Raw genomic sequence first — 26,018 nt, 5'->3', positions numbered from 1 at the left:
AACCCGCGTCCCCTGCATTGGCAGGCAGATTCTCAACCACTGCGCCACCAGGGAAGCCCACACTGCATAATTTTGAAGCACTAACTTTTTGAAATGTTTTTGTGCTTTCTTTTCCCAGCCCTGAATTAGTGGAATGTTCTGTGGCACTCTGGGGAGGACACTCAATGTGATGTCATGGCCTAGGGCATTCCAGGTCCAGGTCTTATTCAGCCCGTAATTCTGCACGGCTGTGAAAAGCTTGGCTGATTGTACAACAAAGTCATCCTAATCCCAGAGTTTATCCCATATTCCCACATACAGTGAGAACAGTCTAGGAGTTGGAAATGAGTCCCGGAGTCTTGCTTCTAGTACTACATGCAGTGTGTATGTAGCTTTGAGCTGTTTGTATTCTACAACTTGGCTTTTCTTTCTATGTAAAATAGGATCCACGTGGATTTCTGACAAAGGTCTTTATGATCTCAGAAAGCACAGAATTATTATTAGCTGGGCATGGGACTGTGCTATGAATCAAGAGACCTGGTTTTCTGGCCTAATTTTGTTGCTAGCTGGATAGGTAACTTCAGGAAAGTTGCTTTATGCTTCTGAGCCTCAATTTCCGCATCCATAAAATGGCAAGAGTGGTTTGGAAAAAAAAAAAGAGTGGGTTGGGTGATTTCTAAAGTCTCTAAAAAGAAAAAATGCCTACATGCCCTTATTCTGGGGAGAGGGTGGGAATTTGGAAGCATGATGGGCAGGTTAGACCCCGCCTCCATCCCAGGGTCCCAGAGCCCGTGGGGCTGACAGGCGGCAGATCTGAAGTCCTCATCGCAGCAGCCCACTTCACTGGGCGGGGCGGGGGGCAGGGGTAGGGGTGCAGAGAAGCGACAGGGAAGAAAAGAAGACATGAAACGTTCCCACCTCTGGGTGTTTGTTCTGTACGGTCCTCCAGAGATGAGAACACCAAGCGCGAAGTTCAGACTCGTTTTATCCCTGCGGTTTGATTCAAACTAAGAAAAGGGTTCTGTTTGTTTTCTCTCCCCGCTGGGAGCTGTTTTCGGTAAAACTTCCATACGCGGGATATATTTATTGCTAAAGAGTGTCAAGTGTGCCGAATAGTCAGACCATGCAGTCACAGAAAGAAAACTGCAGCGGAGGAATGTGCGCCCAGACGGCGGCACCCGGGACCCTCCTTTGAAAACACTTGTTTCTTGAACAGTTCTGTCCATAACATCTTTCCTTTCATTCCTTTCTTATAAACTCAAATAAGCCCTCGAAGTGCTAAATGTTTTTCCTTTGTTGGCCATCACTCGCAGCATGATTTTATCAAACATGAATTTCCCCTTAGCTCGCAGTTGCATGCAGGGGGAAGGGGGGAAGCTGGCAAAATAGAGAAGAGGTGGTTGTGTGGGAGGGGGGAGTGCGCTTGTGCGTGTGTATGGCGGGGAAGAGATCTGGTTACAAAAGTAACAAATGCTCCTTGTACAATATTTTGGAAATAGAGAAAGGTAAGAAAAAGAGAATAAAAAACCGACCACATTCCTAGCAAATCAAAGATAACTGTTGTTAATATTTCGGTATTTAGTCTTTCTTGTTCCTCTCCGTGTTTTTGTTAAATGAGTTTTAGATCCCATGCTTTTCAATCATTTTGCCGTTTTCACTTTATAAGTAACCCTACAATCAACATATTTGTCCACACTTTTAAGTTATTTCCTTAGGAGAGGTTCCTAGATGTGGGAAGACCATACTGGGTAGTATGAACTTATTTTTTCATTTTTAGGACTCCTGATTCTTCTTACCAAATTGCCTAATTAACAAATGTGACTGCCTCTTGCAGCACCCGCCCCTCTGTGCTCTCACCGATGATTGAATGTTATTTATTTTTCAAATCTTTGATAATCTAATAGGTGGAAAACAGTATCTTATTTTTGGTTCTGTTTCCCTGATTGCTAGTAATATTGAACATTTTCACGTGTTAATTAGCTCTTTCTATTCCCTCTTCTGTGAATTATCTATCCGTGTCATTTACCTCTTTTCAATGATGAGCATATTTACCTGTTTCTATTTTTATCACAACTATTATTCCCAGTGTGCTGTTTTCCTTTTATTTTATGATGATTTTTTGATCTGCAAAGCTTTAAGTTTTCATATATTCAAACCTGTGATCTTTTCCTTTGCAATTTTTTCCCACTGCTTTTATACTGAGAAAGTTTTCCTCATCTAGAGGCCAGGTTAATATCCACTTCCATTCTCTTGGTTGCTTTGAATTTTAAGATTGTTTAGTGCTTTGGAATTTAGTTGGGTACTTAGCATGGGGTGATGATCTAAACATTTTTGTTTCCAAATTGCAAGCCGGTTTTCCCCTTATCATCTGCTAGATAACCCCTATTTATATATAATATCTTGATTATCATATTCTATATTAAGTTCTTTTACATCCTAAGGGACCTTTCCAGGCTGTGATCTACTCTCTTCCCTTATTCTTACACCAAGGACACACTTTTCCCCCCACCCAGTTCTTATAATATGTTCTAAAATCTGGTATTTCTTGTATTCAAATTGTTCTCAGCTCTTCCTGCCTGTTTATTTTCCAGATGAATGGTAGAGTCATTTTTGCGGAGTTCGAAAAACCTCCCTGTGGGGTTCCGATGAAAACTGTGTTCAACTTATAAATTAATTGGGAAGAATTTGGCATCTTTACAACGTTCAGTCTTCCCATCCAGGAACACACATATGGACATTTTTAAATATCCTTTTGTATGTCTCCATGGAATTTTGTAGTTTTCTTTATATAAATTCAACACATTTCTTATTAAGGTATTTAAAGATAATTTTATATATGGGGTACGTTTTTTAATGGAATCTTTTCCCCCTTTAGTTTAGATCCACTATTTTTAATATCACTTTTTCCCGAGTGACTGCCAAGTACTGACAGGAATCTAAGGGAAAAGCATATTTGTTTCTTTTCAAGCTTATAAACTCAGATTTAGAAGTAGAACCGACCTTAAATAAAACTTGTTTTTATATATGATAAAACTGGGGTCGTGAAAAGTCAAATTTCTTTACAGATCATGTAACTTATTAGAAAAGTAGCTAAATAGCCGAATACTTCCAAATGTCCATATTCTTTGTGTTGAGGACATATGAAACTTAACTATCCAGAACAGAACTCAAGACCTCCCCCCTTGTATTAATTTCCTATGGCTGCTGTAACGAATTACCCCAGACTTAGTGACTTAACACACATTTGTTAGCTTTCCATACTAGAGGTTAGAGATCCAAAATGGGCCTCCCTGGGCCAAAATCAAGATGTCAGCTGGGCTGCATTACATCTAGAGGCTCTAGGGGAAAATCCATTTCCTCTCCTTTTCCAGCTTCTGGAGGCCACCTGCATCCCTTGGCTCATGGCACCTTCCTCCGTTTTCAAAGCCAGCAGCTTAGCACCTTCCAGTCTCTCTCTGACTCATTACTGAGTCTTCTACTTACTTCCCTCTTCCACCTTTAAAGATCCTTGAGATTACGTTGGGCCCACGTGGATAATCTAGGATAATCTCCCATTTTAAGGTCAGTGGCCTTAATTCCATCTACAACCCTGTCCCCCTTTTCCCATGGAACACAACCATACGTTCCAGGGATTAGGACATGGACATCTTTGGAAGGCCGTTATTCTGCCTGCCTCAGCAAGGATGAACTTTCAAAATGTATATTTAAGCACATTAGCCCTCTCCTTGAAGCACTTTGGCAGCTTCCCATAGCTCTTTGGATTATAACCAGAATCCTTAAGTGGCCCACCAGGTCCTGAGCAGTTTCATTCCATTCATCCTCAGCCTCACTGGGCTCCGTGCTCATCCCCACTCTGTACTCTGGCCACATTGCTTCTCCCAGTTCCTTGAATGTACTTGCTATCTCTTGCCATGAGGCCCTTGTGCATGCCGTCCCCTCTGCTGGGCAATTCGTCCCTGCCCTGTACTTCACCGCCTTCTGTCTCTCCTCCAGGGCACTTAGCACACTGGTGCTTCTACTTTCTTGTAGAATTATTTAATTCTCTCCCTGGCTGAACTAAAAGCTGCAAGGGACTCTATTTCTTTTCTGCTCACCCCTACATCTTCAGAACCTAATGCACCTGGTCCATAGTGGCTCTTAGTGTGTGTCTGATGAATAAGTAAATGAACTCAAGAATCTATTTCTCAGAAAAAGCATTTTTAGTGAATGTGTTCATTGACACCGCTATAAAAGCAAAAAGACTGGGGCATTTCAAAAGTCCAGCAAATAAGTAAATTATTATAATTCCCTTTGATAAAATCATATACAGCCATTAAAAATGGAAATAATAAAGACTGTAACAATGGGGGAAATGTTTATAGCACATTTAAAAGAGAAGAATACAGAATTTCTTACCCTAATCAGAAAGAAAAGTGCCACAATGATCATAGAAACTGGTTTAAGATCATGGGATGGTAAGTGATATTTCTTTTCTCCCATTTCCAAACTCTCCTATTCACATGTTCATATATGCAGCACATGTTTCTTGAATGCCAGTGTGGGTGTCAGGCACTGCGTCAAGTCTCAGAAAAGCACAGTGAACAACATGTATGTGGTCTCTGCCTACTGCAAGTTTACAGTCAAGTGAGGAGGAAAACTAGTAATAATATAACACAGGTGGTCCAGTATTCACAGACTATCACTGTATTTGAGAAAACATGGACTCCTTTACCACATGTGCACCATAGGCTAAAGAAAGTGTTTGTAGTTTGGGTTCATCATCATCATGGCACTAAAAATTTTAATTGAGGGGGAAAATTGTAGGAATAGACCCATTTCGTTTAGTCTTTAGGCTTTGAAGGAGATTTCCTAAATTGTCTTTCCAGCCCTTAATCACCACTTTCCAAGACGTAGACTGTACACCCTACAAGGAAAACACCTGGGGAGGTGATGAACTTTTCCTGGTTACCTTAGTTCAACCACAGCAAAAAGATGTGTGCAGGTGGCCACGAGGTCACCACTGATGCCTGCTCAACGCAAACTCGTTTCCAAACAGTCAGTGCGTCCTCTGCACCCAATTCGAGGAAACTGGAAAAACAGTTTTCCCAACATAAATTTTCTTGTTTTCATCTTCTCATATTTATGTACTCTATGACTGTGCCTCTGTGCTTGAGCATACTGTAAATACTTAATTGGTTTAATAAATATCCTGAAATAGCCTCGCTGAGTTGTTACTAGAAGGGCACAAACATTTTACCTCACTTAGCCAGCACAGATCAACACTTAGTATCTTTAATGATGATCGGGATCTTTTTTAGTGGCTGAAATACTCCGTCATCAGTGATGTGGCCCTGCCTGTGGGCAGGAGAGACTAGGTAATGGGTAGAAGACGTCATGCTGGTTGGGACCAGTCATTTGAACCCCTGAAATCGGTACTGCTGTGGCCGTTTATGGGAGAGTCCAGTTTCTTCCCAAGGCTAAGAAGGGCCCCGCCCCTAACCCTCAACACACTCCTAATGTCCCTTGGTGATTTACGCATTACTGAAACCCTCCTTGAGCCAGCTTCTGTTCTCAGCCTGAGACCTCCGAAGACTCTCACCAACCCTCCCACCCACTCAGAAGGCAAATGTCATGCCAGCTTCTGGCACTGTGGTCACCCCGCTGGAGAGTGATTCTCAGTGCTGAGCGGGAGGGGAGAGGCCCGTCAGGATTGGGACAGGGGGATGTCGTGTACTTTGTGAGACCTCATTAAGCGGGGTGCATCCCCTCTTCTTCCCCCATCCCCATACCAACCTTGGGAATTATTAGTTCAGGGATAGAAAAGGAGTCCTGTTTTCTAGCTGTTGTGTGAAGAAGCCCTTCCAGGTTTCAGTCCTAAAATATCCCCTCTGCAGTTGCACTTGGAGTCCCTTGGTCTTAGCCTAGGATTTGATTAATTTGGCCATGTTCATTCTCTTTGCATTTCATAATTTTCTAAACACTTGCCATATGCCCTCTGAACTTTCATCTCTTTCCACTGAAATTCTGTTTCGACTGAAATTCTAAAAAAGCCCTCGTGGTTATTCCATTTGGTGTGACTTTGTGATTATAGGTGGGCTTTATTAATAGGCTACTTCAGATAATCTGAGGGAATTGTTTCATTATGAAGTGTTATTCATTTTTTATGTTGCTTATTATTGTCCACAGACCCAGAGGTTTTAAATGCTGAGAGTATGCTGTAAACAAAAACATAAATAATTTATTGTAATTATGAAGTAAGGCCAGATTTTCTATTGGCTCAGTGATGCATATCATTGAGAACTGGCCTGAGATGTAAAATCTTATTTTCCCAAGTGGATTATTTAAAACTACAGTGTAAGCAGTTAAAAATCTTAATTTTTATAAATTCCTGTACTCTCATTTAATGAAAAAAAAAAAAAACACCCTGACTTGATAGAATTTTAAAATATTGTTCCTCTACCAAGCTATATAGAGTTAATCCCTTGGATTACTGTGAGTCTCTGCTAACACAGTATGAGAATATCTTTCAGGATCTGGCTGTGCCACAGTCCCTGGGGTGACTGTCAGGTCCTGTACACTCCTTTGAAATGTGAGTGCTTTTAATTAGATGGAGCAATGGATATTCTTTGTTTCTATATTAGTATATTATTATCCTTCTGTTGCCAGAACTCCCAGTCCCGTCTAATTGCAAGGGAGGCTGGAAAATGTGGTTTAGCTACGTTCTCAGGAAGAGAAGGAAATAAGTTTTGTTGAACACATAGCAGGCTCTGCCATGGAAACAGACCCCAGCCATTCCCAAATGGATAAATGGATAGTCAATGATCCCAGCTCCTTTTCCTACCAACCTGTTTATCCCCACCAATTTGATATGCTTCTTTTGACCTTTGCTGAATTCCTGTGTGTGTGTGTGTGTGTGTGTGTGTGTATGTGTGTGTGTGTGTGTATATGTGGATGCTGTTCTCATTCATTAATTCCTGGGCCATAATCACACTGAGGCTTTATATTTTGTTTTTATATCATTATTATTTTTTTGAAAAAGATATTCTTCTGGCACATTTATCCAGATAAACTTTAGATTCAATTTATCTAGTTTTCTACAAAAGGAAAGCACAAATACGCAAACAAAAAATTCCACAGTCCCCCTATCATATATTATTAAAAATATAGGGCTTCCCTGGTGGCGCAGTGGTTGAGAATCTGCCTGCTAATGCAGGGGACACGGGTTCGAGCCCTGGTCTGGGAAGATCCCACATGCCACGGAGTGGCTGGGCCCGTGAGCCACAACTACTGAGCCTGCGCGTCTGGAGCCTGTGCCCCGCAACGGGAGGGGCCGCGATAGTGAAAGGCCCGCGCACCGCGATGAAGAGTGGCCCCCGCTTGCCGCAACTGGAGAAAGCCCTCGCACGAACCGAAGACCCAACACAGCCAAAAATAAATAAATAAATAAATAAAGTAGCTATAAAACGCAGCAAAAATATATATATATATATTCTACTCGAAAACATTATACTACTAGGGAAAATAAGCATTATCTGACAATTGGTGTTTTCTGATTCCGAGGAAGTATGCTTTTTAAAAAACCAAGCTTCCTATCTGACAGTGGCTAACAGCGTTATTAACAGGGCATTTATAAATGGCTCGATGTTTATAGTTCATATTTCAACTTCAACTCTATTTGTTGCATTAGCAAAATGAAGCTTATTAAGCTTAATTCTTTTAGTCCGTCTCTCTAAGCATCTGAACCCCCTAATACTCAGCTTTCTTGTCTGGAAGTATGTAATCTTTCCTACATTACACTTGAAAGTTCAGCTCATTCCTAAACCTCCAGTCAAGGATATGAACTTGTTGCTTTCAGAGAGGCCACATCTGTTCTTGGAGCCATTACGCCATCAGTTAAAGTGGTCAGAGTTCATTTTATTGCCTCCTTTGTGGAAGAACTTGTAGTGTAAAAGCATGTGTTATTGAAAACATAATTTTCCTCATCATTATGCTTTCTTTCTAGCCAGATCATAACCTGCTAGAAATCTATTGAGCGTAGAGTGAAAAGCTCTTCAAAATAGCTGTTCTTAAGAGATTAAATGATTGCCATCTCTGTCCCATTTCTGTTATCTCATAATCAAGTTCAAGATGATACTAGATATCTCAGCTGAAGTGATTATATATTTGAAATAGAAATGGCTTTATCTCCATTCATATTTCATACTATTGTAGGCAGGATCATTTTTTTTCCCATTTACATTTATATATGTTTATAGTTCCTTACAACTGTCTGTGGGTTAAAGACTCAAACTACTTTTTAAAGGCTAAAAATGGCTAATGGGGGTTGGCTTGCCTTTTTAGACTTTCGGTACAAAGACACTAGTTGTAGATTAAGAGCCAGCATAGGTTCATCAAAATGTACAGCTGTATCAAATCTTAGCAACCATAGCCGAGCAGCTTGACCAGTGAGAAGCTTGAGATTCACAGCTGCTGAGACACTTGCCCAGGGTCACCTAGCCTCGCCAAGACGAAAGCTCACTCCTAGGCCTTTTCTGGTGGATCACACTGCCTCCCTGTTGTATTCAGAGTAGGCCTCTTACACAGATATGGCGTAGGGAGAGAACAGAGGACCTAGTGACCCAAAAGTACAGGAACCAGATTTTTTATGATTAGTCCAAAGAGGCTCACTTTTGTTTTTGTTCTTTATCCTTAAAGCTGTCTGATCCATGCTATTTTCTTCCATCACAATTTCTCTTCCAGAGATTCAAACTGAGAAAAAAGATCATGTCACTGTTTATTAGCAGTTCTGCTAAAACACTTGATAGAGAAGGAATATGAAACTCTTTGCCAGAAATGAGACTTTGGGCTATATGTTGATTGCATTTATCCACATGCACGCAAGTAGTCAATAATCAGGCATACTGAAAGTACATTCTTTCCTCCTTTTAAAATATCTCTAGCTTTACATAAGACTCCTCATTTTAAAAACCTAGTAAATAGGAAAAAGTGAGTCATTATTTATGGTTAATCACTTTTGCCAGCTGTGACTGCATTTCACATCCATTTTTCTTTTTCTTGGACTGGAGAATCTATCCTGTCACTCTTTAGGGAAAAACCATATCGGTCCCATCAATACCTTCTTTCAGCATATAATCACAGTTAAGCCACTGTAAACAAAGATTTTTGTTGGATTACAGCAAGAAAGTAACTTCTTTAGAATGCAGAACTGTGGAGAATAATCCAGAATCTTGAGATAGCACCTAAAGAGAAAAATCTGAGTTATTTTAGGGTTTCTTTCAAAATAGAATAATTATTTCAAAAATATTGAATTTATGAGTGTCTACTCTATGTCTACCAAGTTCCAGATATTATAAGGTTTAGAAAAGATTTCAGATGGGATACCTGGCATGTCAGGACACTTTTATTTGCAAGTACCAGGAAATCCATTTCATACTTCCTTTAACAGCCCAGGGAATTTATTGAATCAGGTGACTAAGAGTATTGAAATTGGGCATGCTTCAGGCCTGGTTGATTAGGCTCCAATTCACTCTAATTTTTCTGATTCTTCCCTTCCCTGTGTATAGCTCCATTTTCAGGCTGATAATTGACAATGAAAAGCAGGTGCAAAAATTTTTGGATCAATGGCTCATAGAACTGTTGTGGACTTTGTACTCTTGTGGTAGGAAGAGGACCACTGTAATATCGTGTCACCTCTGCATCCCAGCTGAAAGAGCTTCTCCTTTCTCAGCTCGCAAACGAAATTCCCAGGCTTCATTATGGTTGACCCAACTCTTTACCCATCAGCAGTGGTCAGAGGAGGAATGCCATGTACTAATTAACCAGTGAATCTTTAAACCAGTCACCACACTAAGGAGAGTGGGATTAAATCGGTTGGCTTAAGCCAGTGGGATCCCGCTTCTGGAGCTTGGGGTGGGGACCCATCCACCCAAATCACACAGCTGCTGAGTAGCACAGGGGATGGGGGCATAGATGCTGGGGAAGTAGCTGACAGCATCCACTGTGTCTTTCATCTTGTAGGCTGAGCCTGATCCTAATGAGGCCAAAGTTTTGCCTGGCTTGTGTCATTCTTTGTTCCTGGCCATCCTTTTATCCTCCATGGTTCATCCTAAATGGCCAATTCTGCCACCTGCCCACAGCCAGTCCATAGCGGTACCTCTGCATCCAAGTGGCAGAATAAGTCTCTTATATTGAGGAATATACTGTCCTCACCTAAAGTCTAATAATACCATTTATTGTTGGCAGGCTAGATAGTATTAAGTAAGACATGCATATGATACGATGAAGAGAATGCTGCTCTCTTTTTCTGGTTGACGTTGGCATTTCAACTGCCTGGAACTTCAAACTTCAGAGCTCTTCTTAAAGGGAATATTTAATTTGCTCTAAAAATCATTTTCCAAATAGAAGAAACTGATCTGTTTCAATAGTGAGTTCCCTTTTACTTGAATGAGAATCTGATGTGACATGCTGTTGATGATGGCAATTTAAATGCCCCGTGAGAACTTCATCTCTCAAAATAAACTTTTCACTGTGTCAGCCTGGGGTCTCTCTGAAAGCAGAGCTTTGGATGAGGGCTTGCACTGCAGGTTGCTTGTTTGGGGCACAACCTTGGTGTGCAAGAGCGGAACAGGTAATGAAAGCAAACCAGCGCAAGGACCTCTTACCGCGGTTGTTACTTCTGTGAGTGACTCAGTCCCACCAGAACCTCCCATGAGCCGAGAGAACAACCTTAGAGGGACCGAGGGAAAGTGGTTATCCATTGACGCCTGTCCCCTCATTGGTCAAGGGTCACCTATGGGGCGTTAACTCCTTTTTTCATACTTCCGGGCTGTAAGGGTGAGGCCCCGCCCAGGTGATTCCAGGCAATCCCAGGTGAACAGCAGGAGGTACCTGGGGACGCGAGGCACCCCCAGCAAAGGCTGGAGCAAAAGATGGGTGGCGAGTGTGTGAGGCGCGAAGGGGGTGCAACACACACTAAAGAGAAGGCGTCTGCCAAAGCCATGTAGGAACCTGCAAAGGACCAGGAACCAGCTACGTGGCCCTTCTGTCTTTCCTGGGTGTCTGAATGGCTTTTCTTTCCTTCTTTCTTTCTTTCTTTCTTTCTTTTTTTTTTAACATCTTTATTGGAGTATAATTTCTTTACAGTGGTGTGTTCGTTTCTGCTTTATAACAACACGTCTCTAAAAAGGTAAAATTAATAAACACATCACTGACTGAATTGCTGTCTAGCCCTGCAGGACTCTCATCAACAAAGAGGCAAGCACGCCAGTGGGGAGAACCGGCAGGGTCCTCAGAAGAGAAGGCTGCTTGCGGGAGGAACTGTCAGTATCGCATCATCAACTGGCGGGTCCTCTCATGCCCAGCAGGGGCTCCTTGCTTGGAGGGTAATTTTTACTCTCACTGTTCAGTCAATATGACGGCTTTGTCCCTAATATAATGGTAGTTTTGACTTTCCTTTAAATTATTCCGTAGAGAATCAGAGAGAAAGAGGGCCTCTCTCCCTTTTCCCTGCCCCCAAAATTCCACTCAGAAAACTTTTCTCATTTACATCTTTGCCTCCACATTAAATTTCTCATTCATGTTTCAGGTGAATCAAATGCGGCGTCAACTTTCAACACCCTGTGTAACTATCACAGTGACTCAAAATAATTGCCGACTGTCAGTGTATGTGCTGCGAACACAGATATGCCCGCCACTGGCTCTGTTATCACCAGAAGAAGGCAGAGCTTGCCTTCTTCTCTGGGCTCCATTCAAAACCTTAGTGTCGGCGAGGCAGAGGGTTGAGGCAATTATCTGCTTAATCCGTCCAAGAAACGTGTGCCTCCTCTGCCCCGAAATCACTTGTTTAGAAAAAAGAAAAAAAAGTCTTTAAAGCAATTTTCTAGTAAGTATAGATTTAACTGGAATGTTCCAGAGAATTGCCTCCAACTTTGGCTCCTCTAGCTCAGTGGTTTTCAATCAGGGATGGTTTTGTCCCCCCAGGAGACACTTGGCAATAAGGGGAGACATTTTTGACTGTTGTAGCCGGGGAGGGCAGGGGGAGAGTCCTACTGGCATCTAGTGGGTAGAAACCAAGGATGCTGCTAAACATCTACAGTGTGCAGGACAGCTCCCACAGCAAAGAATGTTCCAGCCCAAAATGTCGACAGCACCGACACTGAGAAATCCTGCTCTAGCTGTTGAGGATTTATACATAAATAAGGTCACTTGTTTAGAAAATTCAGACCAAAAAGAAAAAAATATTCCTTCCTTCAGTTGAAAAAGAGATCAATATTAAAGACTATTTTAAGCCAAAATAACCCATAAGACAAGTTTGTGTTTAGCCTATAATCTTCAACTTCTGCCCAAATGAATATAGGTGTTTATAAGATTGCAGTTACATATAGTTTGTATTCTTGTTTCTACTTAAAAATGTCACTTTTATAGTCTTTACATCATTTTAATAGAGAATATTCCATTGTTTCAATTCCTCTCTCTTCGTTTCTTTCTTTCCTTCCTTCCTTCTTTTTTTTTTTTTTTTTAAAGTAACTTGAGCAAAAGCACGCACTCCAATTTGAAATCTGGCTTTGGAGACCTGGCCATGGGGCACTCTTGAATTATTATTTTATTTTTATTTTTTAAAAATTTATTTTTATTTATTTATTTTTGGCTGCATTGGGTCTTCGTTGCTGCACACGGGCTTTCTCTAGTTGCAGTGAGTGGGGGCTACTCTTTGTTGCGGTGCGCGGGCTACTCCTTGTGGTGGCTTCTCTTGTTGCGGAGCACAGGCTCTAGGCACGCAGGCTTCAGTAGTTGTGGCACGCGGGGTCCAGAGTGCAGGCTCAGTAGTTGTGGCGCACAGGCTTAGTTGCTCTGCGGCATGTGGAATCTTCCCAGACCAGGGCTCGAACCCGTGTCCCCTGCATTGGCAGGAGGATTCTTAACCACTGTGCCACCAGGGAAGCCCATCTTGAATTATTTTACAACAAAAATTATTTTCAAAACATTACAAGAAATTGGTACGATGTAAATTTACTACTTGTGAGAAACATTTGCTATTTATGTATTTTTAAAATTTAAAAACAACCTATGTTTTTCTTTAGAATGTAATATTAGAGCAGCACTGGTGCTGAGCTTAATAAAAAGATTCACAGTGTGAAACCCTGGCTCCTTCAAGGTGGGGGCCACTTAACCTCTAGGTCACAGGAACATATCTAGTCTGGGCTAAGTCTACACCACATCACAAAAGGAAAGAGTATCTCTGGGCTTTCTATCCTGTTCCATTGATCTATATTTTTGTTTTTGTGCCAGTACCATACTGTCTTGATTACTGTAGCTTTGTAGTATAGTCTGAAGTCAGGAAGCCTGATTCCTCCAGCTCCGTTTTTCTTTTTCAAGATTGCTTTGGCTATTTGGGGTCTTTTGTGTTTCCATACAAATTGTGAAATTTTTTGTTCTGGTACTGTGAAAAATGCCACTGGTAGTTTGATATGGATTGCATTGAATCTGTAGATTGCTTTGGGTAGTATAGTCATTTTCACAATGTTGATTCTTCCAATCCAAGAACATGGTATATCTCTCCATCTATTTGTATCATCTTTAATTTCTTTCATCAGTGTCTTATAATTTTCTGCATACAGGTCTTTTGTCTCCTTAGGTTTATTCCTAGATATTTTATTCTTTTTGTTACAATGGTAAATGGGAGTGTTTTCTTAATTTCACTTTCACATTTTTCATCATTAGTGTATAGGAATGCAAGAGATATCTGTGCATTAATTTTGTATCCTGCTACTTTACCAAATTCGTTGATTAGCTCTAGTAGTTTTCTGGTAGCATCTTTAGGATTCTCTATGTATAGTATCATGTCATCTGCAAACAGTGACAGCTTTACTTCTTCTTTTCCGATTTGGATTCCTTTTATTTCTTTTTCTTCACTGATTGCTGTGGCTAAAACTTCCAAAACTATGTTGAATAATAGTGGTGAGAGTGGGCAACCTTGTCTTGTTCCTGATCTTAGTGGAAATGGTTTCAGTTTTTCACCATTGAGGACAATGTTGGCTGTGGATTTGTCATATATGGCCTTTATGATGTTGAGGAAAGTTCCCTCTATGCCTACTTTCTGGAGGGTTTTTATCAAAAATTGGTGTTGAATTTTGTTGAAAGCTTTCTCTGCATCTATTGAGATGATCGTATGGTTTTTATCCTTCAATTTGTTAATATGGTGTATCACATTGATTGATTTGTGTATATTGAAGAATCCTTGCATTCCTTGGATAAACCCCACTTGATCATGGTGTATGATCCTTTTAATGTGCTGTTGGATTCTGTTTGCTAGTATTTTGTTGAGGATTTTTGCATCTATGTTCATCAGTGATATTGCCTGTAGTTTTCTTTCTTTGTGACATCTTTGTCTGGTTTTGGTATCAGGGTGATGGTGGCCTCGTAGAATGAGTTTGGGAGTGTTCCTCCCTCTGCTATATTTTGGGAGAGTTTGAGAAGGATGGGTGTTAGCTCTTCTCTAAATGTTTGATAGAATTCGCCTCTGAGGCCATCTGGTCCTGGGCTTTTGTTTGTTGGAAGATTTTTAATCACAGTTTCAATTTCAGTGCTGGTGATCTTTGATAAAGGAGGCAAGAATATACAGTGGAGAAAAGACAGCCTCTTCAATAAGTGGTGCTGGGAAAACTGGACAGCTACATGTAAAAGAATGAAATTAGAACACTCCCTAACACCATACACAAAAATAAACTCAAAATGGATTGAAGACCTAAATGTAAGGCCAGACACTATCAAACTCTTAGAGGAAAACATAGGCAGAACAGTCTATGACATAAATCACAGCAAGATCCTTTTTGACCCACCTCCTAGAGAAATGGAAATAAAAACAAAAATAAACAAATGGGACCTAATGAAACTTCAAAGCTTTTGCACAGCAAAGGAAACCATAAACAAGACGAAAAGACAACTCTCAGAATGGGAGAAAATATTTGCAAATGAAGCAACTGACGAAGGATCAATCTCCAAAATTTACAAGCAGATCATGCAGCTCAATATCAAAAAAACAAGCAACCCAATCCAAAAATGGGCAGAAGACCTAAATAGACATTTCTCCAAAGAAGATATACAGATTGCCAACAAACACATGAAAGAATTCTCAACATCATTAATCATTAGAGAAATGCAAATCAAAACTACAATACGATATCATCTCACACCAGTCAGAATGGCCATCATCAAAAAATCTACAAACAATAAGTGCTGGAGAGGGTGTGTAGAAAAGGGAACCCTCTTGCACTGTTGGTGGGAATGTAAATTGATACAGCCACTATGGAGAACAGTATGGAGGTTCCTTAAAAAACTAAAAATAGAACTACCATACGACCCAGCAATCCCGCTACTGGGCATATACCCTGAGAAAACCATAATTCAAAAAGAGTCATGTACCAAAATGTTCATCGCAGCTCTATTTACAGTAGCCAGGACATGGAAGCAACCTAAGTGTCCATCAACAGATGAATGGATAAAGAAGAGATGGCACATGTATACAATGGAATATTACTCAGCCATAAAAAGAAACGAAATTGAGTTATTTGTAGTGAGGTGGATGGACCTAGAGTCTGTCATACAGAGTGAAGTAAGTCAGAAAGAGAAAAACAAATACCGTATGCTAACACATATATATGGAATCTAAAAAGAAAAAAAGTGGTCATGAAGAACCTAGGGACAAGACAGGAATAAAGACACAGACCTACTAGAGAATGGACTTGAGGATATGGGGAGGGGGAAGGGTAAGCTGTGACAAAGTGAGAGAGTGGCATGGACATATATACACTACCAAACGTAAAATAGATAGTGGGAAGCAGCTGCATAGCACAGGGAGATCAGCTCAGTGCTTTGTGACCACCTAGAGGGGTGGAATAGGGAGGGTAGGAGGGAGGGAGACGCAAGAGGGGAGAGATATGGGGACATATATATATGTATAACTGATTCACTTTGTTATAAAGCAGAAGCTAACACACCATTGTAAAGCAATTATACTCCAATAAAGATGTTTAAAAAAAAAAAAAAGGAAAGAGCAGAATCTTGCTTAACAAATCAGGATGTAAAGAGACAAATGCTAAAGCTCATGGTGATAAAAGTAATTATAACCACTTATCTGATGAGTCAAAAAATGTTTGTATTTTAACAGATATGAAAACTATTGGAATTCAGCTCAATGGCCAGAGTCTAGTCTGCCTGAAATTCTCAATGTATCCCATTGTCACCCTGGGTCTTCTGCCCTTTGAAGTCCAGATAGTATTGCCTGGAACTTCCATTCCACATCCTGTGGAATTTTAAAGCACTTCCTAGGTTTTTGCAAATTTCTGGAAGACCTGTGGCTCTGAGTTCTCATTTCTCTGAGTTAATTCAGTTGATGGGTCATCTTACCATACCCCACTTTTCTTGCTCCCTACTGCACCCGCTCAGACAGAACTCATCTCCAGGGCCGAACTCAGCACACACTCCCCAACCACACCATCCCCCCTTAGACTGTGTGCCTGTCAAGCCCTTGGTAAAGATAAAGGAGAGGTTATAACACGCAGCACGAACAACTTCGGAGCACACAGTAAACGTAGCAGTTAATTAAAGGACCTTTGATCACTGGGGCCTTTTTCTTGGGCCAATTCCCATTGTATAACATCCCAGCCTCCTCCCTACCCCTCAGTAGCCCTTCTCCCTGCATCCTGTCTTATCTTGCTCATCATCTCCTTCCTCCCAGATGGTCCTATATTGTTCATACTGAGTTACACAGAGCAGTTCAGCTCTCTTGAGTCCGTACTCCCCAAATCAATTCCAGCTCTCCCTTTGCATCTCAAAACCAAGCAAACCAAAAAGCCTTTAATTTACCTGGATTTACATGTCTAGAAAGCAGTTATTGTTGTTCATAGCAATTTATTTTCCTCTCATCCATCTGTATAAACTTTATTCATTCCTTTAAAAAGACAGTTGTGAAATATAAGCCTGTATGTATGTGTGTATATATGCATATATCTATATCTATGTCTATAGCCACATGTCCAGTAAAAGAGCAGTTAGTTAAGTGGCTTCAAGTGCTTGGACTTCAGCTACAGGGCAGGTTAGACGCAGATGTGTCCAGTGCTCTGCCTTGGTTTCCAGTTTCCAGCTCTTTATCTCTAAATTTTTCAGCCTGACACTCAAGGGGTTCCTTCCATCCATTGCTCTACTAAGCAACCTCATCTTTCAGAGTCCATGTCTTACTTGGTCTCTCTGTACCTGGTCTGTATTTACAAAATGTGGTTGGGCATGGAGACCACAATTGACCGTTCCTTATTGGTCCCTGAGTGATGGCTCCTAGGTGCCTTCTTCAGTGTGTTTTTATTTCTCTGGCTAGTATTTTAGACTCTATAAAAACCGTGATGATATACTTTCTTTAATCCCCCCAAACCTCCTGGGAGGCAGTAGATATTCCAAAATGTTGTCCACTGTTTCCCCAGATTCATTTACTCCACAAATTCATTCATTCTGCAGACATTCATTACCTGCTGTGGGCTAAGAGGTGGGGACACAGCAGCAAACAAGAGAAAGTTCTTGCCTTCCCAGAGTTTATTTCTAGTTGGAGTGACGGTGGTGGAATATTTCAGTGCTGAATGTATGTTGGTGACACCAAGGCAGCACACTCTGGTTTCATAAGGAGAGTATACTCCTTTTAGGGTTAAACACTGTAAACAGAAACAATGAAACGTTTTACCTAGTGACGTTTTCTGCATCTCCTCAGCACACCACTAATTCTACCCACCTGCCACATCTGCTCCTCCATCACATGGTGACTTGTGTGTGGGTGCTGTGAAACCTTCCTTCTTTGGAATAATTCCGTGTGCAATGAAAAACAGTATTTTAGCTTTTAAAATTATAGCTCTGAAATGTGAATTTCCTCTTCATTCTCCTTGAGACGACCATATATATATGTGATGAGGCAGAAAAGTTGAAGACAGTATTTTACCATGTCTCATTCTAAATATAAACATGATGTTCCTCCATTCATTATAAAAATGCCACTCCAAGCCTTATGAATAAACTTTTCCATTTTAATACCTCTTGGTTATACTGTGCCCATTTTATGATGGGAAGCTTTGGCAAAGGCAGCAAGAAAAATAAGAAGTTAATGGAATTACAATAAAGTTATTTACTGAGAAAATCAGGCAAAAGGATTTCCTTTTCTACAAGCATTCAGCATCTCAATAAGTGAATAAACACACACACACACACACACACACACACACGTATATATATCAGAAACAGTTCATTCTAAATATTACTTTTCTAGGTTATCCACTTAACTCACCCTATGAGATTTATAGTTCAATCATACCAGTTCAGAGTGGAAAGAAAAAAGGCCATTTATCTAATCCAATTCCTTGAGAAAAAATACGTAGGCAATATTAAGAATCTTCAATTATCTAATTTAATAGAAGGGATGATTTATACTCTGTAATCAGTAACATGTGATACTGATTATTTCTAATCCCTTAGAAGAGATCCGACATTCTGCTTTTGGTCCTGTATAGCATGAAATCGTCATGTATATCTTACCAGAAGAAGTAACAAGAATAATGGCCCCTACAGTCTGCAGTCATTTTATACTAACATAACTGCAACATGGTTTTGCCCTGGGGCAGAGAAGTAGGGATTTTCTCTACTTCAAAAGAATGAAAAATTATTATCACTCTATCCAGTACCATTATAGACTTCAGAGACTTTGGCATGAAATATTCAGAAAGTTTATTTTAGAATTCAATATTTTAAAAGCCTGCTTTAAAACTATTACAGTGATTAGTGGCTCTGTTACTTGGGCCAGTCCTTGCTTTAAAAAGCCCTATGTCATGGTTAATACCATTTGCTGTTTCAACAAAATATAATTTGCACCAACCCGGGAGCTCCAAATAAGGCACATAATGCATTGTTTTAGAGTGCCCCCCAAAGAGGAATTGGGACCACAACTCATCAGTTATCTTTCAAACACACTCTTAAACACTGCTTTCACTGGCAGCAGTTGAATGTATTGCTTATGCCATGATTTTGTCCTTCTGCCATGTGTTATCTTAACCAGGTGGAATGGGTGCCATTTCTCTGCTGCCTGTTCAAGGAGCAATGCCCCTGTCTCAGTGGCTGTAGGGACACACACGGACAACCCAGCTGAGGCCGCCCACACCCTCCGCTGACCAGCCAGAGGCTCACATCTTCACCTCTCTCCGTAGGAGTCAGAAAAGCTTATCAGGTGTTTGTGAGGAATTAACCAAGCTTCCGAGGCCATGAATGAAGCCAGTGAAAACTTCCGGAGCTTGAGTTAGCTGCATGGGAATTGCAACACAACCGCTTCTCTCTGGACCATCCTATTTACATAGGGAGACATGTGGAATAGAGTATAGATCCCTGGTTTGGGAATTTAACAATCATGATTTGAATTTCAAGTCTGGTTACTTACCAGCAACATGATCCTTCAGAAACCACTGAACCCCTTTAGGCTCAATGTCTGTAAAATGGACCCATCCTGGCATCTGTGCACAGATTCGATGAGACAGGTGATATAAAGACAGTACGAGGCAGGGTGTCAGTCACTGTTCCCATCATTATTATTTACTCCCAAAATGTTTTTCTTATCTCTTAATTCTTTATTCCACACTTCTGTTGTGTAATGTGTGAAAGGAAAATCAAAATGGAGTTGGTGTTGCTAAGAGAGTTCTCTAAAATGGAGCCAGGAGACCATTAAGGAAGTGTGACTTGTGCACATCAAAATCTTTTGTCCTGATGACATCATCCAGAACACCTTCCAGAAATGCAAAATATTTGCTGGACCCTTACCTTAAAACAACCTGTGATTCCTCAAGGGCAAATCTTTTCTAACTTGAGTCAGAGTCAGTCACAAATTTCACCAGGCAATTTTTAACAACCCCGTGGCTTTTCGTCTCTTCCTGAGAACACTCTTTCGGGGTTACCCGAATTTGTATCTCCCAAATTGCAATTTTTCAGACCCTAAATAAACTCTTTTCTTCTTTGCAGCCTCCTGCATTGTTTTTTTGGTTGACAAATGTATGTATATTTATTGATATATCACAGAAAGAATTTGCAGGATGACTAGAAAAACCACCACTCCTGCCTTTTTTAATATAACCTGTGCATTTGATGACATTCCTTTAAATTTACTGAATATATTATTTCTGTAGGTTTTAATAAATAACTTTTCCTTTCCTTCACACCTTAGGTATTATCAAGGAAAAAAAAAAAGATAAGCATCAACCTCAGCCTTCAAGTAGATAAAATAGGTGCCTCTCACATAGACATGAAAAGAAATGAAGATTCTGATGTGCTCTTGATGCATAAGGTGAGACGAAACTAACCTGTAAATAACTTTCTGTTTCATTTTCCAGGGAAGTAGATCAAGACTCAGATGGTCATGTCAGCTTTAAAGACTTCGAATATGCCATGAACTATGGACAAAAGTAAGCCTAACTATTGTGTGCTGCTTTTGGCAACCTGTGGGGAGACCGAAATAGATTGTGATATATTTAGATGTCAAATCCCACTCTACCGATGATGTCATGCTGCATACCTTCTGTTAAACTCTTCATCATGGTTCTCAGATGCTGACAATTGCTTGCACTGCCACTGGGATGGTCCCCAACCCCTCCTCTTTACTCTCAACCCCCGACTCCCTCCCCCCCCACGCTGCCAGCCAGAATGCTCCACTCATTTACTCGTCCTTGCCACCCTACCCACAGCCTCCCTGATCCTCAGCAGTTCCTAATGTCAGGAACTGCCAGTGGTACCAGTTTCCTTCATGCATTCAGCTTTGGTTGAACAAATAATAGCACCTACATGCAACTGAGTGCTGACTGCGTTCCAAGCAATGAGCAAGGCTTTTGGAAAACAAAGTTAAGACTTCTCTAAGACAATGTATCCTCAGTAGTCATCAAAAATCATCATCGCAAAAATGGCCCTAGGGCGCTGGCTGTGCAAGATGGAAAAACCAGATTGAGCTGACATTAGTATAAGTCTTCTCCAGCTGCATACAGAGGAAGAACAGGGTGCAGTAAGGATATCGGGGGCAAAAGACTTACCTGCAGAACCCATTAGAATGGCCTGGGCCTGGGGTTCCTGCAGCAGAACAGCAAGCCCTGGGCTGCCCGGCTGCCCTCTGCGGTACCCTCCCTGGTTCTGGGCGGCTCTGCCCTGAAACAAGAGCCTTAGCCATCTGTGTTCCCGTTCTCTGTTTTCTGCCCATCCATACCTGGGATCCGGGGACTGCTGTCCTAGAACAAAAACTGTGACCCTGGACATTCAGCACTTATTTTAAATAAATACTCATATCAGTACTAATATTTTATCTGTAAATGTTCAGAATGCTAAACATTAACAACACTGTGAAAACATCTAATATAATTCAAATTTTAAAAGTATTAAAGGTCAAGGAAATATGTACATTTGTCAAAGAGAAACATTAAGTAAGCATCCTTCTAACATAAAGTATTAGCAGATAAACTTAATAAACTGTCATAAATCAGAGGAGCCTAAAGAGACATAACAGCTAAATGTAATTTGGTGTTCTGGAGGGGATCCTGGAATAGAAGAAAGGACATTAGGTAAACACTAGTAAGGTATGGACTTCAGTTCATAATGCTATATCAATATTGGTTCATTAATTGTGACAAATGTACCATACTCATAGAAAATGTTCATCATAGGGGAAAGTGAGTGAGTACATGGGAACTCTCTGTCCTATCGTCACAATCTTTCTATAAACCTAAAACTGTTCCAAAATAAAAAGGTTGTTAAAAAATAAAGTCTTATTCCAAAATTAGCATACTAAACACTATCTAAAATGAAGAAAACTTTGAAAATCATTAAGAAGTACACATGAAATATTATTTCAAGAACAAAGTGGATCCATGGTATCATTGAGCATCACGTGCGTTTTAGGACAAATTGTTCTGGCTGATGAAAAGCCCTTTCTGACTTTGGGTAGAGTTTTATTCAGCAAGTATTTTCATCATAAATTGAATAGTTGAGTCATTGGTCCTCATCTCAGTACATAAGTGATCCTGCTTTTAGATTTTTAAAATATAAAAATTAGAGTAATCTACCAACAAAATGTTTATATTTCAGTAATTGCCAGAATACCAAAACCTTGTATTGCAATCACTATTTGGACTTTATTTCTTCCTGTAAACATGACAAGAGAGTGGGAGAGGTCACGTCCTCCCGTTGAGTGGCAGGCAGGAGGCCAGAGTGGGAAGAGCTATTGGGCAACTGCCTTGATCCGGGATTAGTCCAGGCTCTCTTCGGTCTCAGTGAGGTCTCAATGACAGAAACCTACCCACACTAGCTTAGACAGAAAAGGAATTTACTAGAAAATACTGGGCTAGCTTATATAATCCAACATAGGAAGGGCAGTGGTGCAGCTGGGTTTCCAGGAAAACGAGAGCCAGCAACACGAGCACCTCCGGACTCTGCCCCTGTCCCATGGTCACCGCAGCCTCACACCATTCCAAAAAGGAACTGGCCCGTCATCTGTGCAAGTGCAGAGACCCTAGAAAGAGGCTTCAGATGGCCCCTGGATCAGTCAACTCTCATTCATCTTGAGGGTATAGGCTTGGTCCCTAGGCACTCAGCCAGGTGTGCTGAGGGCTGGTCACAGGAGGGGAAGTTGATAAGAGCTGGGCGGCCATCCCCTGTTCTTGCTTAGAAGAAAGCCATATGACCTGGACCTTCTCTAGGAGGGAGAGCACCTCGAGGATTTGGTGCTTAGGAGGGCCCAGGCTCTCAGGGCAGAGCACAGACCAAACGAAGGGGCAGTGAGAAGCTGCTCATGTCACCTTCCCTCCTCACCACTCGCCCTACACTCAGTCCAAATCCTTGTCTTGTAAGCTTTGCCCCAGCTTCTCACTTCCAGGCCCCCACCCTCGTCCCCAAGCCACATGATGCTGTCTGCAGTGTGACCCTGTTGGTCTCCCTTCAGTTGCATGGCCCACGGATGGGCATCTATGCAGGCTGATCAGCTCGGTCTCTCCCCATGGAAGACCTCGGGAGTGAGGGTGAGGGAGGCGGAACAGCGCTCCTCCGGCCGAATGAGTGGTGATGACTCAGGGGCGAGGGGCAGACGTGTTTGCCACCATGTGGCCTGGAAAACCAAGGCAGCTGGTTTGCAATGAGAGCAGAAAATGAAACAGACACCAAGAGGGGAACAAGAGAGGAACTAGAGAAACCCCATGGTACCGGATTTCTGATTAAAGCTTGTACACAAGGCCCAGTCATAACCCTTTGGGTCCTATGAGGTAACTCTGTATCCTTCCAATAAATCGTTCTGCTCAAGCCAGCTGGAGTTGCTTTCTGTTATCTGAAACCAAGAGAACCCTAACTGTTACAAGCATAGAGCCAAGGACAGATACTAGGTAACATCAACATTTACTGGAGCAGCAGAGAAAAGAGTCTTCTAAATCGACTAAGAAGAAGCAGTCAAGATGGAAGAGGAAGCTGTCGCCAGATCTCTCTCGCTGATACCTCCGCCTCTACCTCATCTTTCACTATGACCAGCTCCAGTCTTCCCCTGTGGCAACAGCTCTCTCTCGGAGATCACCAGTGATTTCCAGCGGCCAAACCCACGAGCCCCTCTCGGACCCCATCACACTTGTCCTTTCTCTTGGGTCCTTCTCTCTTTAGCCTCCATAGCACTGCTCTCGCATGGTATTTCTGTGCCCATTCTTCCCTGACTCTCTTTTCCTGTATCTTCAGCCATCTCGTAAGTGGTAGTATTCTCCAGGGTACTCTAATTGACCACTCTTCCTTTTTTTTTTTTAATAAATTTATTTATTTATTTTTGGTTGCTTTGGGTCTTCGTTGCTGCGTGTGGGCTTTCTCTAGGAGCGCCGAGCGAGGGCTACTCTTCATTGCGATGTGCAGGCTTCTCATTGTGGTGGCTTCTCTTGTTGCAGAGCACGGGCTCTAGGTGCGCAAGCTTCAGTAGTTGTGGCATGCGGGCTTCGGTAGTTGTGGCACACGGGCTTAGTTGCTCCGCAGCATGTGGGATCTTCCCGGACCAGGGCTTGAACCCGTGCCCCCTACATTGGCAGGCAGATTCTTAACCACTGCGCCACCAGGGGAGTCCTTGGCCACTCTTCTTGATCAACACATTCTCCAAGGATGATTTCATTCTCTCCCAAGACTTCAGCTATCACCTTTATGGGTGTGACTCCACCAACCAAACTTTATCTTTCAGTCTTGATCTCTGCTGCACCCAGAGCTGTGTTTTCATTTGCCGGTTGGATGTTTTCACCTCAACCCAAGCTCACTGAACTAAAATCAGACTCATTGTTTTCTCTGATTTCCAAAATTGGCTTCTCATTCTGTGTTTTCTATTTCTGTTAATGGCATCCATCCCATCCCCCACCCCAAGCTCTCATCTGAACCAGCCACCTAGGAGTTTCTTTCAAATCTCCCCCATCCTCCTTCACTGTGACATCCAGTCAGTCACTGCCTCCTTTGAGTCTGCATCTGCAAAAACTTTCATGACATTTCCTTCCATCCGTCATGATCTCTCGGCCCATGTTCTTATTCCCACTCCCATCCATCCATCGGGCCATATGTTCTTCTATTCATTGCTATAAAGATGAGTAAAGGGTGTGGTGATAAGTAAGAAATAGACCCCATTGTCATGAAATTTAGTCCAGCAGGTCAGTTATCTTCTCAAAGCACAAATAGAATTGTTTTATTTTGTTTTTCTCTGCTCAAAAGCTTTAATAGCCATCTTTTCTATTGGGTCATGTCTAACCCTTAATGTGCCATTCAAAGCCCTCTACAGTCTTGTCTCCACTTGTCTGTTCAGCTTTATCTTTCACAACTACCTCTACCATACCATCCCACAACCAGGCAACTCACACACACACATACAAGTCCCTTAGCCTAAAAACACCAAAATAACAACTAAATCTTTGCCCCAAATAGAAAATTAACAAATAACCTTGGAATTCATATATGATGAGGGAATAGGGAAATACACCATAAGATAAAATTCCATTTAAAAAAACATTGGGCCACCTTCATCCTAGTGAATTTGTTTTTTAATTTTTATTGGAGTGTAGTTGCTTTACAATGTTGTGTTAGTTTCTGCTGTACAGCAAAGTGAATCAGCTATACGTATACATATATCCCTCTTTTTTGGATTTCCTTCCCATTTAGGTCACCACAGAAGATTGAGTAGAATTCCCTGTGCTATACAGGAGGTTCTCATTAGTTATCTATTTTAGGTATATTAGTGTCCTAATGAATATTTTTCCTTCCCCATTGTCACCTTCAGGGGGGGAAAGGGGGGCCAATTTTGCTGGGTATTTTATATTATTTTATTTTATTCTTGAAAATTGATGAGATAGACATTAGCATCCTCTCTTATAAATGAGGAAACCACCTCAGAGAGTCTAAGTAACGTGGCTCAGGCCAGGTGATGGCGATGGGTGGAGCGTCAGGGTGGAGATCCAAACCTGTCAGCCTGACTAAGCGTAAATAACTGCTATTATGCTACATCACCTCCAGGGGGAAAATCATCTATGACACTGGTCCGTATTCTTTGGTCACACTTTGTTTTTGATCCAGAATGAGTTTATCCAGATTCATTGGCCATCCCAGGTCAAGCTTCTATCACATGGTAGGTATTAAATACTAATTCCCATCTTACACATCACCAAGCTTAATCCAAATTACATTGGGTTATTAATCAAATCCACTTTCAAAAGACAAAGATTTGCCACCAGAGACAATATCTTTTAAAATGTGCTGCCAGCTCTAAAGGCGGTTTTCAAAGAGGATTTCTAGAAATGCTCTGAACAATGGAAGCATTTTTGAAATAGATGTGCATCCTCATTGGGCAACACTCACTTATGTGTGTAAATTCTAAACCACAGTTTTCAACAGTCACGGTACTTGGGGTTCACGCTTCACTTACGGAATTGTAATTTAGGGTTAATAAAAACGGTTGCTTTCGTTTTTCTTAGCTTGTAACTTTGAGAAATCTGTTTAGAACTGCAGAATTAGACAGT

The 26,018-nt window shown here is 41.3% G+C and overlaps 1 protein-coding gene across 11 annotated transcripts in view; it reads left to right on the top strand.

Moving 5' to 3' along the window:
* EFCAB11 (EF-hand calcium binding domain 11) overlaps positions 1-26,018 on the top strand; it is a 180,261-nt gene that overhangs the window by 123,415 nt on the left and 30,828 nt on the right. For 9 of the 11 annotated variants that reach the window (XM_036841342.1, XM_036841333.1, XM_036841338.1 and 6 more), the window contains one exon: positions 20,361-20,432. In XM_036841342.1, the coding sequence (XP_036697237.1) occupies positions 20,361-20,432 (72 nt within the window). Of the gene's footprint in view, positions 1-20,360; positions 23,302-26,018 lie in introns of those variants that run through there. The other 2 variants (XM_036841350.1, XM_036841346.1) reach the window with 2 other exon arrangements.

The sequence above is a fragment of the Balaenoptera musculus genome, chromosome 2 (genome assembly GCF_009873245.2).
Source record: "Balaenoptera musculus isolate JJ_BM4_2016_0621 chromosome 2, mBalMus1.pri.v3, whole genome shotgun sequence".
Classification (NCBI taxonomy): domain Eukaryota; kingdom Metazoa; phylum Chordata; class Mammalia; order Artiodactyla; family Balaenopteridae; genus Balaenoptera; species Balaenoptera musculus.
This window is presented reverse-complemented; position numbering and strand designations above follow the sequence as displayed.